General features: G+C 42.8%; 1 protein-coding gene across 1 annotated transcript in view; it reads right to left on the bottom strand.

The window, feature by feature from the left end:
- The window catches only part of PCMTD1 (protein-L-isoaspartate (D-aspartate) O-methyltransferase domain containing 1), a 1,015,226-nt gene extending 999,052 nt beyond the window's left edge, over nt 1-16,174 (bottom strand). The window contains exon 1 of the mRNA XM_044061706.1: nt 15,709-16,174. Coding sequence (XP_043917641.1) covers nt 15,709-16,015 — 307 coding nt within the window. The 5' untranslated portion in view covers nt 16,016-16,174. The remainder of the gene's footprint in view (nt 1-15,708) is intronic.
- Between the last annotated feature and the right edge of the window lie 493 nt (nt 16,175-16,667).

Below are 16,667 nucleotides of genomic sequence, written 5' to 3'. Positions count from 1 at the left end.
GGACAAGACCACCGGCACATCAACTAACAGCAGTTGTAGATCTTTTGTATAACACCAGATGGAAAACCTTTTCCATCTGGAAATGTAGGAAGTCACCAACAAGATTTTTGTCTGATCTGCTGAATCTTCAGTAGGACCATCTGTAGAAGTGGCAAAAGATGAATGCATACAGAAACATCCCCTTCCATAAGAAAGTGCATCCACCTTCCACACCAGGTGATGTTGGACTCTGGCACACAATTTTCAAAGTTGGCTGTTCATGGGAGAGGGGATGGCCATGGTGGTGCAGCGGTTAGCATTGTCATCTCACAGCAAGAGGATCTTCCATTCGATCCTTGGCTGGGGTGCCTTCTGTGAGGAGTCAGCATGTCCTCCCTGTGGTACCGTGGGTTTCCTCCGGGTGTTACGGTTTCCTCCCACATCCAAAAGACATATTGTAGGTGGACTGGACACTCTAAATTGGCCCTAGGCGTGTGTGCGTGCCTTCCGAAGGTTGGGCACCGGGCTGGCAACTTGACACCATAAAACACTACTGCCAATCATGACACCATAAAACACTACTGCCAATCATGACACCATAAAACACTACTGCCAATCATGAGCGGACAGGTGATCCACTGTGGTGACCCCTAACCGGGAAAAGCTGAAAGAAGAAGAAGTCTGTTCATGGGAGAGGCTAACAGATCTACCTGAGGCGTACCCCCAATGATAGATTAGGTCCAGAAACAAATCCCTGTGCAACATCCATTTGTGGGATTGGGTCATCTACCTGCTTAAAGTGTCTGCCATCGTATTCTGGGTTGAGGGGAGATAACCCACCTGTAGGGAGATTTGGCTTTGTAAGGCTAATTCCCAGGCAAGCAAGAGTAGTCTGCATAGAATGTAAGACTTTGTTCCCCCCTGCTACTTGATGTACCAAAGAGCTGTGGTGTTGTTGTGAACCACCTCAGTACTCCTGGAACAGGGTTGTTTTTGAAGATTTGCAGTGCCAAAACCGGTGCCCTCATCTCCTTTACACTGTGTTCCTGGGCCTACTTGGGAAACCAAACATCTCTGACCCTCCAGGCTTGGAGAGTTGCACCCAACCTATGTCTGAAGCGTCTGTGAATAACTCTAGGGAAGGAAGGGGTGGTTGCAGTGGTAGGCCAGGGTTTCTGTTTACCTGGTGGATCCACTATTCTAGTTTCTTTTTTAAGCAAGGCAGGAGTGGAATCAGGAATTCTAATGGATGTGAGTGTTGCATCCACACAGTTCTTAGATACCACTGCAACTTCATGTGTAGCCTTGCTACGGGTATCGTGGAGATGGTGGATGTCACGTACCCCAAGAGACAAAGAAAGTCCCTGGCTGCCAAGGACTTGAGAGGAAGAATGCTCTGAAAATAGGAAGTCCGGAACAAAACTTTCCCCACTGGAAGAGAGGCTAGCATTTGGTCTGTTTGTATTTTGCATCTCAGAAAAATGTGATCCTGTGAAGGGATGACGGAAGACTTCTGGAAGTTTACAGTGAACTCTACACTCAGTAGAAAGGCAATAGTGAAGGAAAGGTTTCCCTGAAGAAGTTCTGGGGATTGGGCCTGAATCACAAGGTAGTCTAGGTAAGGGAAGATTTGAATTCCCTGCATCCTGCAAAATACTATTACAGGGGCAAAAGCACTTTGTAAAAACCCTTGGTGCCATAGAGAGACCAAAGGGCAAAGCACAAAACTGAAAATGCAAGGAAGCTACAGAAAAATGTAAAAACTTCCTGAACAATGAGTGGATGGGAATGTAAAGGTTGGCATCTTTTATATCAAGGGACACCATGAACCCATGTGGAAGAATAACAGGGAGAAAAGAAGGTAGAGTCAACGTACAGAAAGAAGGGACTTTGAGAAAGGTGTTTAAATGGGAAAAGCCCAGAATGGGTCTCTGGGGACCAGGAACAGGAACATCCTGGATTAAAATCCGTTTCCTTGCTGGGAAGTGGGAACCTCTCCGATAGTTCCCTAAGAAATCAAGTCTGTGATGACCCGAGGAAAGAAGTTCAACTTGAACTTTGTGGGGTGGTGGAATCCCACTGAATGAGGGAAACTTTTCCCAAACCATGAAATATCCTGTTTTGATTATAGAAAGCACCCAAGCGTCCTGAATCAGTTTTCAAGAAGCAAGAGATAAGTTGAGACGATGAGACAAGGGAGTGGATGGCCATAGTGGCTGGTAGTCACAGACTACCTGGCTTGGGTTGGGACTGAAAGGACTGATTTGAGGCAGGGTGGAAGAAGTAGACCTAGAAGAGGCTGGTTTTCTAGGTCCCTTCTTACGTTTGGAAGAAGAAGATGACAGAGAAAGTTTTCTAATAAAGGCAGTCTTAACTGGATAATTTCTTTGCAACCATGGAACTGGAGAAACAAGAATGTGTTTAAGATCCTGTAGCTCCTTCCCTTTCTCCTGAACAGACTTGGAGAGTTCAGCAGTGGAACTGTTCAACAAGGCTTTGTTATCCAAAGGTGCACCCAGCAATTTGGCCTTGAAATCTTCAGGCAGAGGTTGTAGCCTAAGCCAAGAGCATCTTCTCAGAAGAGACCCAGAAGCAGCTGCCCAGGCAAGATGCATCAGCAGCATCGTAACTGCACTTGGAGTGCCTAGTCACTTGCGCAGAGGAATTAAGAAAGGATACTAGTTTTGATTTTGCTGGGGAATCAGGTTATGTCTGTCAACATTTTCCCTACAACTGCCAGAAGGGCCAGGGAGTACTTTGCCATGTGGGTCTGATAATTTATTGCATGGAAAGCCAAAGTAGCAGAAGTGTACACCTTATTTCTGTCAGAGGGTGACAAGGAAGTGGATGGTAGTAATTTTAAAGCCTTATGCATGGAAACAGAAATGGTAGCCGGATCAGAAGCAGGAGCCCTGAAATGTAACTTGCAGTAGAATCAGGTGCTTTATAGAACCTGTCTGGATGCTTAGGGGCAGGAGGCTGAGAGTCTGGACATTTGGAGGCAGCAGAGAAAATATCCAGAAAGGCAGAGAGGACTGGAAGGACAGCAGGAAGAAAGGTAGGGAGGACTAGAAGGACTGCAGGAGGAGAAGGGGAATCCATCTGCAAGAGATCAAAATACCTCTTTTGAATATCCGAAATGTGGGAGCAGTCCCACTTAAAAATTCTTTCATTTTGAGAATGATCTCTCCAAAAGAGATGCCCTCCCAAAGGGAATCTGTATCATTAGATTCCTCCCCTGGGGAGGCGTACCCCAAGAGAGACTCCTCTCCAGAGAAAACCTCCTCCTCTAAGAAAGTGTCCACAGTTGCCCTTTTAAAGGACGTGGAAGGAGAAAAGGGCTGTAGAGGAACAGAAGATGGAGGGGGTTGGCGAAGGGCCATAAAGACATTAAAGAGGCTTTGAGAAAAAAGCTTCCCAGTCAAGGGCTGGCTGAGGGGTAGCAGGAGACATGTTTAGTTTTAGCCGCCTTCTTTTTAGGGGCTTTATATGATGAAATATGGAAGGACCGGACATCTGCCTATACTCGACAATATTGGAACGCACATCTACATGCACCGTAATTTGTGTCGCCAAGAGGGCCCAGAGATATAACGAGCCTAGGTTCCCCCTTGTCGCCCTGACTGGACGCCTGCCCTTCCCTTGCGGAAGTGCCAGTGGATTCCTTCAGGGCTTCAACTGTGGTACCCGCCGAAACTACAGCCACCTCCAGCAAGGTCTCTAAGCCTACACCGGCCTCGGGAGAAATGACCAGAAGAGAAGGCACAGCTTAAGGTTCAGGCCACAGTTTTTTAGCTTACTTCAATACATGCTCGTCCAAATGGCCCGACATCATATCCACTTCATGTGCAAGGCTCTTAAGTCACTGGTTTTCTAAATATAATTTTAGAGAGGCTAGCTGACTCCTGAGGGTCTTAGGGACAAAGGATTTGCAAACAGAACACTCGGTATGGTCGTGGTCTGGGTCTACACAAAAAAGGCCAAGATCATGGGAGTCTTTACGTGGAATCTGCCTTCCACACTGACACTTGCCCTTCCTAGCTGACATGAACCCAACAAACAAGCAACAGCAAAAAAGTTTGGAAGAAAAAAATCACAAAGGGGACTATCTGACAACTGGAACACAACTGTTCTGGTCAACAAACATCTGGAGCAGGTGATCAGACAGGCAGCAGAAAAGTTCTAAGGTAGGTGCATGCTGACATCCACTTTATACCAGTCTCTTTACGGCCAACGCATGCATTGTGTGGTGTGGCGTAGCACGTACCTCACAGTAGCATTAAAACTTTTGGATACTGGCTGGATGTAGAAGTCAGCCAGAGGCAGACTTCCTTATGTTATGAATACTGTAGCATAGGACTAGAAGGACATCTAGGGGGAGATCGCAAAGCAGGGGGCGTTTCAAAAGGAAGGGGATATAGGACTTCCCAGAGAGTCAGAATGTAAAGAGGCATTGGTTCCGGCAGTAAAAAATGATTCTTTGGTTTGGAATATTTCTTCAAAGGTATTAATACCCGACGAGATTAACCTGTTGGATAAGGGACTTTCTTTTATCCCCACCCAAGGAACTGAGAAAGAGCCCTGGTTTGGCTGTTGCAGTAGAAGCTTTGCATTGACTGAACTGTTCCAGTTTTTACTGAATCTGATTAATCTTAACAGCTAACAACAGGGGGTTAGAGTGACCCTGAAGAAATAGGAAAATCAGAAGGCCTTTCAGTGGAGGTGACACAAGTTTTCTAGGTGAGTCAAAGCAATTTCTCAGAGCAGCACAAGCATACTGTTACATTACAGTCAAAGCTGTCACACTGTTGGAGGAAAGCTGGCATAACAGACCCCAAGCACAATCTCCCACCAGGACACAAGTGCTCTTCAGCAATTACATTCTGCTTGCTGAGCACAATCAAGCAAATCTGCAGTCTGCGGCTACCACTCCACCCATACAGTACAAGAAGGAATCAGTTCTGCAAACTAAACAAGGATATACATTTTGAGCCTCAAGAGCAGGAGCACACTCAAGCAAATCGGCAGTCTGCAGCTATCACTCCACCCATACAGTATATGAAGGTATCAGTACTGCAATACTAAACAAGGATATACATTTTGAGCCTCAAGACCAGGGTCAGTCCACCCAGGCATTCTACTTGCATGTTTTATGAGAGTGAAGCTATTACATTAGCAGTATTTTTAGTAGTTTTCAGCTTGCTAATAAAACTGACTGTTGTAGCCTTGTGCCCCCCCCCCCAAGCTAGTACAGTAATCTTAACTGTCCAACAGACTGTATACATTTAATTCAGATCCCTGTGACTAAATTAACCATCAAGCAGCCCTCTCAATGCTTTCTGCCTTAGTTTGTATCACTTGGAGGCCTACCTGTTTATTTGCATTTCTATACATTCCCCTTCATTGCTAATGTATCTCCCTACTCTAATCTGTGCACAAACCGTTACTAATCAGCAAGTCAATGTGAAGACACACTCCCAACCTTAAACTTTGCTGTTTCTTCTCTCCTTCACTTTACAGGTAGTTTGAATTATTACTTATCCCCTCTGAGGCCTTCACTGATTGCCTCTCTGGTTTCTTTGCATTCCACCTTGTTTACACCCCTTGTGCTATCTCCCTCCCCCAATACTAAGTCTATATTAGAATCCTGCTGAGCATGGAGCCATCTTTAAATTTCTAGTCTCCCACCAGGACACAAGTGCTCTTCAGCAATTACATTCTGCTTGCTGGTAAGCCATTAGACCTCAGGAATTTGTTTAAAGTGTTCAGATTTGTAAAGTAATACTTACTTTTTTCTCTTGTCTTGGTGGACTCCGCCCCGTTACTTTTTTCTCTCGTCTTGGTGGGCTCTGTCCAGTTAGTTTTTTCTCTTGTCTTGGTGGGCTCTGCCCCACTCCATTAGCCCTCGTTAACGCTTGAGCTCTCTCCGCTCCCCTGTCCCCTATTTCCTCCCGCCCCCAATACCTCTACATTTATAGTGATCACAGCCACACCCACTGCTCACCCTCACATCACCTCCACCAATCACAGCTCCTCAAGTCATATCACATCATACCACACCAACTTGCTCCACACAAAATACTCCCAATCACTCTCATTCCCACTAGGCATTTTTTTTTACATCCCCCACACTTCTTTCCCATCTACATATAGTGCAACCCTATAATTCCTGTTCAGACCCCCCACCTAGAACCAACTAAAACTTTATAACCATGACTATCACACAACTAAATCTAGTCTGTCTTCTCATAATTCTTTACAACACCACAAGTTATCACTCTAGCAATATCCCTAAACTTAGTAGCACAACACTAAATTATGCACTCTCATATACAGACACCACACATTATAATAATATCTGCCCACAATTGTTCAAGAACTATGTAACGGACCAATTCAGAACTAAACATATATGCTCTCATTCCTACTCCAAAAAAACACAGTACTTTCTCACACACCTCACCAAACTCCAACATCTGTATCACCATTTTAATACCAGGTTCACCATAAGTGGGGATATCCACCCCAACCCAAGCCCAAATCCATCCTGTCCAACACAAATGTCAGAACATAACACTCCCACTTTCTTCATCCCTGGGCAAATCAACAGCAGCAACAAAACCAACCATCTTTTAATGCTAAATATTAATATTAGAAGTATCAAAAATAAAATACCTGAACTCCAGGCCACAATAGCACACTACTCCCCAGCCGTAGTTGCTTTAACAGAAACCTGGCTAAATAAAAACATAGCTAACTCAGAAGTTCTCCCTACCGGCTACAATATCATTAGACAAGAAAGAGGGGGTGGAACTGCCTTACTGTACAAGTCCAACTTAACTGTCCGTCAATTACCATACTCCTACCCCTCCCCCAATAATGGGGACATACTTATCTCACAACTTCAACTTCACCCTAAAAAGGTAATCACCACAATTGTGATCTATATTCCACCTGGTATTACACCTGCTAGCCTTGAAGACTTCTTATCCTGGTGTTCTTCCCCATACTCACAAGAAACCTTTATTCTGGGGGACTTCAACCTAGATTGGTTCACCTGTATATCAGAACCACCAAGTAATCTAATAAATCTCCATGGCTACCAGCAGCTAGTCCAAATTCCAACTAGATGTGATAAAAAAATCTAAAAGGGAATCCATCCTTGACTGGGTCCTAACAACCCCACATTGTACCCTCACACAGACAGTCTCCCAGACACCTTAAGTGACCACAACATAATATACTTTATACGTAGTAAAACAAGCATATGCAAAACCACTAACTATATATCCACTAGAAACACAAAAAATTCTCTCCTGAGGTCCTCAACACTTTACTCTGTAACTGTGACTGGACCCTCCTAAAGACTCTCCCACTTGACCAGGCTGTAGCATATTTCAACAAAACATTTCTACAACACTTCGACATTGTCGCTCCATTGTGCAAAATCAAGGTTAAAACCTCTACAAACCCCTGGCTCAGTAAAGAAACCAAACAAATCCTCAAGTCCAGAGACACTGCCTGGTTTTACTATCAAAAAACAAAGAAACACAAAGCCTAAGTACCAAGAACTGCGCAACCGTGCAAAAAAATGCATTAGGCTGGACAAAAAATGCTACTACACAACATTACAAACTAAATACCAATACAACCCCCAAACATTTCGGAAAAATGTAAACCAGCTACTAAAATCCACCCAAAAGGCTACCCCCAAACCAACCACCCCTGACTTTAAAGCTCCCATCGAAACACAATTCAACTCCCACTTTGTGAACTCAATTCTATCCTTAGTATCACAGGACAGTTCCTTCCTCACTATCACCCCCAACACAAATAACACTAATACAAGCTTTACCCTCAAAACAGTTTCCACCACTTCAATCAAAGGCATGCTCTCCAAATTAAAAACCTCATCAACAGCAGCCGACCTACTCCCCCCAGCTATTTCTTGAAACTCACCGCAGATGCTATTGCTATCCCAGTCTCCACTCTCCAATAGATCAACTGTTGAAAACTATGTGCCCAAACTCTGAAAAATATCCTGTTACACCCATACATAAAGGGGGGATCTCCACTGAACTTAACTACAGACCCACTGCTTTACTCTCCCCCCTGGCCAAAATCCTAGAAAAATGCATCCATACACAGATGCTAAACTATCTCCTACACAACAACATCCTGTCACCTACTCAGCATGGTTTCAGACCTGCCCATAGTACCACTACAGCCCTCCTCTGCTTCACAGACATAGTAAACAGTCTCAAAAATGAAGGCCTACAGGTGTCAGCTCTTTTTTGGATATGTCCAAAGCATTTGACACAGTCTCACACCAAATCCTGCTAAACAAACTAAACCCATATCACCCATCAAACTCCACTCTTACCTGGTTCCAAAGCTACTTAACTGACAGGTACCAAGCTGTGAAATGGGAAAATTCTCTCGCTCTCCTCAGCTGCCCATAACTATAGGAGTCCCACAGGGTTCTATCTTAGGACCACTACTATTCACAGTCTTCACAAATGACCTCCATACCTCCACACAGCATGCATCTATCATTCGGTATGCAGATGACACTACCTTAATCTGTGCTGCACAAAACATTCCCACCCTCCTGCAAACAACTCAACTAGCATTCTCTCACGTTGAAAACTACCTTACCAAAGCCCAACTTATCCTCAATCCAAAGAAAACTCAGCTTATGATTATAACCAGTTCTAACAAAAACACTGGTAACAGTCAATTCACTATCTACTCCACAAATGCTACTCCAATCGCTCCAGTGGCACAGGCTAAGCTATTGGGAATAACCATGGACTCCCACCTAAAATTTGATAGTCATCTCAACTTAACTATTAAAAAAGTACATGCCAAACTGGGATCACGCTACCGTATCAAACCATTTCTTACCAACAAGACACAAGATCAGCCATTGCTCACTCCCAACTTCTATCCACCCTACTCTATGCATCTCCCATTCTGACTAATCTCAACAAAACTGAACTAAGCAAAATGGAAGCCTGCTATAACAGAATTGCCTGCTTTGCTACAAATTGCTCATATAGAACTCATCACTGTACTGCTTTGAGACAGCTCCACTGGCTTGAACTGCCCAACCTCCTAACCTACAATTAGCTCTGCCTCTGTCATTCTATTACCACCCCAATAAGTGTCTTGCCCTCAAAAACCTACTACAACATCACTCAGCCAAAAGGCCTCTTAGATCATCAAGCAAACTACTACTAGAAGTCACCAACAGCTGCAATAGCTTTGGAGATGCGCTATATACTAGTTCAGTGGCTAAGAAATGGAACCCTGTCCCCATTAGCATTCAAAACACATCATCCAAAGCCTCCTTTAAAGACCTCATCATGCAACATCTCAAGCAAAGTTGGCAGTGCCATGATTGCTCCCCAGGCTAGTGAAAGCGGATAAGATATACATACTAAATCTAGAGTACTTGATAATAGTTTTCAATCTTGCTCACAAACACTGGCTAATTTACAAAGTATGTACTGTACCTGTGTACTATATATATATTCTACCTATGTTCCAAATTTCAGCTGTACACCACAAATCTATTAATTACCTTTATTTTTAAATTAATATTTTTTGTTTGTTCTCTCCACTGTAACTGTTGATGTGCCGCATACCACTGTAAAAACATGTCTTTTGTAATTTGTGTGTATAGTGATCATGTCTAAATAACTAAATGTATCTGTAATTTTTATTTGTGGAGCTTTTCTCCCCGGGCCTCTGCTGAAAAAGGGCCTTTTCGGCTCAGTCAGACTCCCCTGGTTAACAAATGTAAAATAAAAATAAATAAATCTAGAATAATGGAAGCTGACACTGATCCCACAGCTTGCAACACTAGTTTTTCTGGAGGGGATGGACAAGATGGTAAGTCCCATACCAGATTTCTCTATGATGTAATACAGTGAAATGTTAATGAAGCCCCTTGCTTCATAGTGTTCAGCAGAGTTCTTATGAATTCTAGATTTTGTACAGGAGTCAAGTTCGATTTGGTCAGACTTATCATGGTATCTAGGGAGTTGGAAATCGGAAGCACGTAATCCCTAGCTTGCAAAAGTTGATGCTTTGTTGGGGGAGTGATGAGCCAATCATCTAGACAGGGGAAACACCTGGAATTCTTTGAGCCTCAAGTGAGCTACCAAGACTGGCATGCATTTCAACACCCAGGGGACTGTGGTAAGCCAAAAGGGCAGTGCTCTGAATTGGTAGTGATTGGGTCCCAGCTGAAAGCGCAGGTGTTTCCTGGAGTGCCTGTCTAATTTTGATGTGATAGTATGCATCTTGGAGATCTACAGAGCAAATCCAATCACCCTTGCACAGAAGAGGCAGGATGGACTGAACCATAACCATTCAGAAGTTTGACTTCTTTACATAGTGATTCAGACTGCTGAGATGAGCAGGAGACAGTGATGATTCCTGTCGGGTCGGATGCGACCTGTGGACCTGAGGAAGGTTTGGCAGTCTTCAGATCTGAAGTGGTAGGTTCACAGGCCTTAAGTTTTTCTGCCGGCTCCGATGAATCCCTCTACACTTTTTCAAGGGATCACTTCTTAGGTTTTGAAGAGCCATAATGAGGTTTAGAGGGGGTTTTCTACCTCAGCAGAAGAAGATGCTGTGCCTCTGGTGTAAGTGCCCCTGCGCAGGTACTGAAAAGGCTCCTGAGATTTACGGAACCAAGTTTTCTTCCTTCCTCACTGATTTCTAGAAAAAAATCCTCTGAGGGTAGAAAATTTGATTCCCACACCAAACAGGGTCTTTCCTTCCTGTTCGCTGCAGGTAAGCATATCCTTTCATCGATGGCCCAAACAAAGAGGAGATATCGAAGGGGTAATAATCCTTTCAAGATTAATTTATTCCTATGGTCAAGAAAGGGCCCTAGGATTGAATGAAGAGCATATCTCACAATCCAACTTAAGATGCTCTGCCCCTAGGCAACAGAAGCACTTCTCGTGGGCATCAGAGTTTGGGATCTTATGCACACAAGAAGTACATTTCTTGAAGCCAGGTTTATCAGACATACTGTATCCAAGAAAAAAAACACAGACCACTGAGGAACAGTCAGGTGTACAACATGCAACAAGCAAACTAAAATAAGAACTCCAAAACTGCCAAGACCATCAGATGAATACTGCTTTAATAATAACATAACAAATGGTGAGCACTTTCGCAGTTAATACTACTTCATCAGACCACTTTAAACACAAAACAGTAACACTTAAAATACAGCAAAACCAATCCAGACTAAGAATAAAATCATGTTAAAAAAATAACACCCGTTTCATTCATTTAAAACTCCTTTTACACACTTGACCAATCAAATCATTCAAAAACACCAAGCCCCTAACCTGATGTCATAATGGGCATCACAAAAGGTTTTTTTGATCCTGCTAATCAAATTATTTGCATATACCATGCCCCTACTACTGTTTCAGTGGGCGTGATTTCAGAAGAGGTTTGAGAGAGACACTTTCATTCAAACCAGGTTCTAAAAATGCTTTCAGAAGTAAAATCTACTTCTGTTCATGACTTTCAGTCCTGTTTTTTGCTCTACCTACCTGATGTTCCCATTTTACACTCTAATACAAAAAATTTATAAGTAGGTTCTGTAGCCTGAACATGTACATGCTTAGCCAAAGCACTAGTTTCCTTTCTTTTCACGATATCACTACGATGTCAAAGTATCCAGTCTTTGAAGGGACGATTGGTCTTCCCAATAAAGACTGCTTCACACATCATGCACCCAGCATCATCATCACCATCTTTCGGCTTTTCTCTGTTAGGGGTCACCACAGCAGATCACCGGTCCATTCATGATTGGCAGTGGAGTTTTACGGTGTCGAGTTGCCAGCCCAGAACCAAACTTCCACCGATGGCACACACATGCACGCACTCACACCTAGGGCCAATTTAGAGTGTCCAATCCACCTACAGCACTGCCTTTGGGATGTAGGAGGAAACCCATGTGACCATAGGAAGGACATGCAGACTCCGCACAGAAGGCACCCCAGCCGAGGATCAAACCGGATAACCTCTGCTGTGAGGTGGCAACACTAACCACTGCACCACCGTGGCCGCCTATCATGCACACAGCATAATGCACTATATTTTTCGTTCTACAATTGGCAAAAAAAATCCAAGATTATTTCAGCCCCAGTACATTTATGAATGTAAGGCGTGCATGTAAATACATAACTATATGCAGAACAGGAATTACATCAGAAAGTACCTTTCTGATCACTATACATGTAATGAGAATCATACATACCTTTATAGCATAACTGTCTTTTTAAAGGCAAGCTATTTCTAAAAACAAACCTAGGTTTATCGTCCACTACTTTTTTTCACTTGAGGGTTTTTTTCACTTGAGGGTCAGCTAAAAGTACTGACCAATGCTTATTTTATAATATCATATACTACCCTAATGTCATTGGAAAACATTAAAATCAGTCTACTTCTAACTGGACCTTCCTTTCTAGGTTGTTCCTGGGGAATAGGTTTTGAAAAATAGGGTGTCCCTCTGTTATGCCTAGTTCTAACTACTTCAGCTATACACTGATCAATTTCAAGGTGGTTATAACCCCTCGCCAAAAAGTCAGCATTAAGTTCTTCAATCACCACCTTCAAATCATCATCATGAAGTCTCATGATCCTATAAAATTGCCCATTAAGTACATTTTTACTAACATGTCCAGGATGCATACTGGCTTATGCAAAAGGGTATTTTTCTTAACTTTCTTCCTATGGATCTTTGTACCTAACAGACCTAAATCTCTTTTATGTATTTTGACATCTAAGAAATTTATCATATCACAGGATAACTAATAAGTAAACGTCAAACAGCTAGCAGTTGCATGTAATTTATCAACTAAGTCAATTAACTGTTCTTCAGTCAGTGAGCGGTCTGTTACATGTGTGCAGAGGACCACGCTATAGGGAACTCTGTGGGTGTCAATATGTGCACTGACCAACAATATAATCGTATAGAAAGTCATTCTCCACAAAATGATGGTATAGATCATGTGTGCTAGACGTGAAAATCATGGAAACTGTCTGGATGGAACACAGACACACTGTATATAATGCCCTGTGCATTGCACACCACCTGACAGCAGATGGAATGGAAGCCCCTCAGACTGTCATACAGAATACCATCTAGAGTAGGTGAAGCAATGACAGCAATGTGGGTGAGTCAATGTCCTCCAGGACCTCAGGGAAATGGGCTATATATCGCAGAATGCCAGCATAGTGATGTTTCTCTGCTCTGCTGCCCATGGAAACCAAATATGCTCCCCCACATGCTGCTGCATCACACCAAGGAACTGGTGCAGGTCTTCACAGGGCAGATGCCTGCGATGCTCTTAACATGTCATCTACTGGATGCGAGATGGAAGGTTAATGTTACAAAGTATTTATGTCCACTAGGATAGGCACTCCATGCACCCTCCCCGATTTCCACAAAGAATCGCACATCTACTAACCCTATATGGTGTGTCTGTTCATACAGTAGTGGTTGACAATGTCCTCATCGTTAAGGTGATGCCTTGTCAAGTGCTGGCAGCCCCATCTGCAATACAGAGTGGCAACATGAAAATTGTGGACACTGGCTCCCACAGTGGCCACTAACACATGGGCCAGCTACTTCACATGTTGTTCCTAGCATCAACAATGCCCTACAATAACTAAAAATGGTGATTTTCAGAAAAGCTGACTGCCACGGCTCTAATATTTCTGAAATGCACAACCATGTCTGATTTTGTCACTGGCATAGGTAATTTCTCGCAGTATCATATTTGACAATCATTTGCATGTTATGCAGTTATTAGCATGGGATGCATACTGCATGGTTTCCTTAATAGCTTGGTTGTGCTGTACGTGCCTCTAAATCACTCCTCCCCTCCCTGCATGTCTTTGCTTACACCACTATTACATGTAATACACTGTGCTATTTGTTTCTTAATATACCACAATGTTGCAGTTTTCTCAGTTAGTAATCTGCAAATTATGTTTTGACTATCTTGCAGGTTAAAGGTGATAGGGATGAAAAACTGATTTGTGAAGGACTTTTTTTTGGAGGCTGTTGTATGTTTTGAATTGTGTGCATGTCTCTGTTTTTTTGTTATTCAGCAAAAAAAGAATCTCAGTTGTTTGTGCTTCAGTGATGCAGCTCTGCTGTGGGTAACCCCTGGTATTAAAATCAGTGTGCTGCTTGCACATAACATAAAAACATGTATTACTGCGGTGGTGGTGCTGCGGTAGCATTGTCACCTCACAGTAAGATGTTGTCCTGTTCGATTCTCAGCTAGAGCATCTTCTGTGTGGAGACATGCGTGAATGGGCATACCTTCGTTGAAGGTTATGCGTCAGGGCCGGCAACTCGGCACATAAAAATCTACTGCCAATCATTAGCGGACCGGAGTTCCGCTGTGGCGACCCCTAACCAGGAAAAGCCGAAAGACACAACAACAACATTCATAAACCTGAGCTCTATACTACTCACTCCTTTTTTAATGAGAATGGCAAGCTCAATGATCACAGATGCCATCCATTCATTACCACTAAAGCAATTAAGGATTGGAAGATCTGCAGTGAAGTTCTATTATACCACAAACACTGAGACGAAAGGGAAACTGAAGATGGCAAAACAAGAAGGCAGTAATACATCAATGGGAGGGGAAGCTAAAATGCAGTTATCATCCTTCGCACAAAAGTAATACAATATCTTTTGGTAACACACCCCTCTACTCCCACTGCACAGCAGCAGTTCTGATGACATACCCTTCTACTCCCACCACACAGCAGTAGTACAGCAACTCAGACCTGCACACTTCTCTAACAGAAACAGCGTTGGACAATGATACTTCCTCGAGACAGCCCTTTGGTACCCAAGATAATAGTCGATGTCTCAACTCACCTAGAGCCGATTTTTACACTGAGTGATTAGTTCTCCCACCGCATGCAATGTGTGGTCCATGTTCTCTTATCTAGAGGACACTATGCACCGCAGCTGAAACCTAAAGCAGTTGTCAACATGGTTCTTTCCTCAGTAAGCAAAACTTACAGTCTGTACTCCTACCAAAGACTCCTTCCATTTTTGGGTGCATTCTGTTGGCAGGCCCTTCAAATTCAAATGGGAGTGCTAGGTTTGAACCAGATACCTCCCAGCATTGAGGTGGAAACAACAAACATGTTTATAACAGTTGGGAGGAGCCTCACGAAGACACTGGAAGAACACAAAAACTCTACACAGGAAGTGCCCAGAGGTTAGGATTGATCCCTGGACCTTATGTCTGTGAAACAAAGATATTAACCAAATGTCACTGTGTCTTTAATGGGGATAATAGTAACACAAGCAAAACACCATGCCACTATCACATACAGTATGTTTTCTTCACATTCTTTGCTAGACTGCCATGTATATAACAACATCAACACTCTAGGCTTTGCCTGGAAATAAAATATCAGCTAAAGACTACATTTTCAGTCCCTCTGTACTGCAATATATAATTCAAAAAAAGATAATCATTTATTAAGATAAGCAAGATGGCAAGCAAAAGCAGTATTACATTTGATAGTATAAACCTTCAGTTGTGATCTTTACTTGCTTAGCATGCTCCACTTTCAATCTTCCCAGAAACACATGAATGCAAATATACAGCATTAAGTTGCTTAACTAACTGAAATTATCTAAAAATACTTTACCTAAAATCAAGCCCACCATTGTACTTAAGTAACCAGTTCCACTACCAAGGTTAAGGAAGGATAACCCAGGCTGAAGTTTAAGTGCTTCCATCACTTCAGAATATATACAAGGTGCAGACAAATGTATGTTCCCATGTTTCCATGCCAAATCCTTGTAGGCATTGTCCCTGTAGCCTTCCAAATAGTAATCGCCTCGATCGATAGCTCGAAATGCCTGCTCAACCCTTTCAGTGCGAATATACTGTGCTTCTTTCAGGTTATCAATTAAGTCATCGTTGTCTTCTCCAGCACTCACCGCTCCTCCCATGACTGAGTACTGGTAGAACCAAATACACGTACTCCTGCTTTATTCAGTGCAACTAGTGATTCATATGAAGAGGCTGAGATGTTTCCAGTACTCCTCCAGTATGCTGGCTCTTGTAAATTACACACTTAAATCTCAGGATTACTGAAAAAGAACAGAAATTTCAAAACTGGAATATTTGGATTAAGAGAGAAAACTGCTGCTTACAGTATCAAGACATCAACTTTTATACATTTTTTTACTGCTCTAGCTTATCATTGCTTTGTGCTACAACAGACGTAGAACTACCAAACTTGACAATACAGTTATGTAACATAAGCTTTAAAAATGATCTTAGTCTACATAAACAAGAATATTTTACTTGGTTTGAATTATTTTGTCCTTAAATATTTTAAATGCAATACATAAAAATTTAAAATGTTTGTAGTTGAAATAGAAGTTATGTTCTTACCATAACGTTCCATGTTAGTTGTCTTCTTCTCGCCTTCTTCTTGCTGGATGGGTTCGGAGCCAACCTCGGCTCCGACTCGGCCACTCTAAAAGCTCGAGAGTTGGTTCCACCGGCTCGAGGCTCCCCTTATATCCCACAATGCTAGGCGAGAGTTACCTCAGATCTCGTTTGTAAGCTAACCCCAGCTTATAATAGTAACAGTAT

The sequence above is a fragment of the Protopterus annectens genome, chromosome 2.part0 (genome assembly GCF_019279795.1).
Source record: "Protopterus annectens isolate FY-2018-M chromosome 2.part0, PAN1.0, whole genome shotgun sequence".
In the NCBI taxonomy this organism is placed as follows: domain Eukaryota; kingdom Metazoa; phylum Chordata; order Ceratodontiformes; family Protopteridae; genus Protopterus; species Protopterus annectens.
This window is presented reverse-complemented; position numbering and strand designations above follow the sequence as displayed.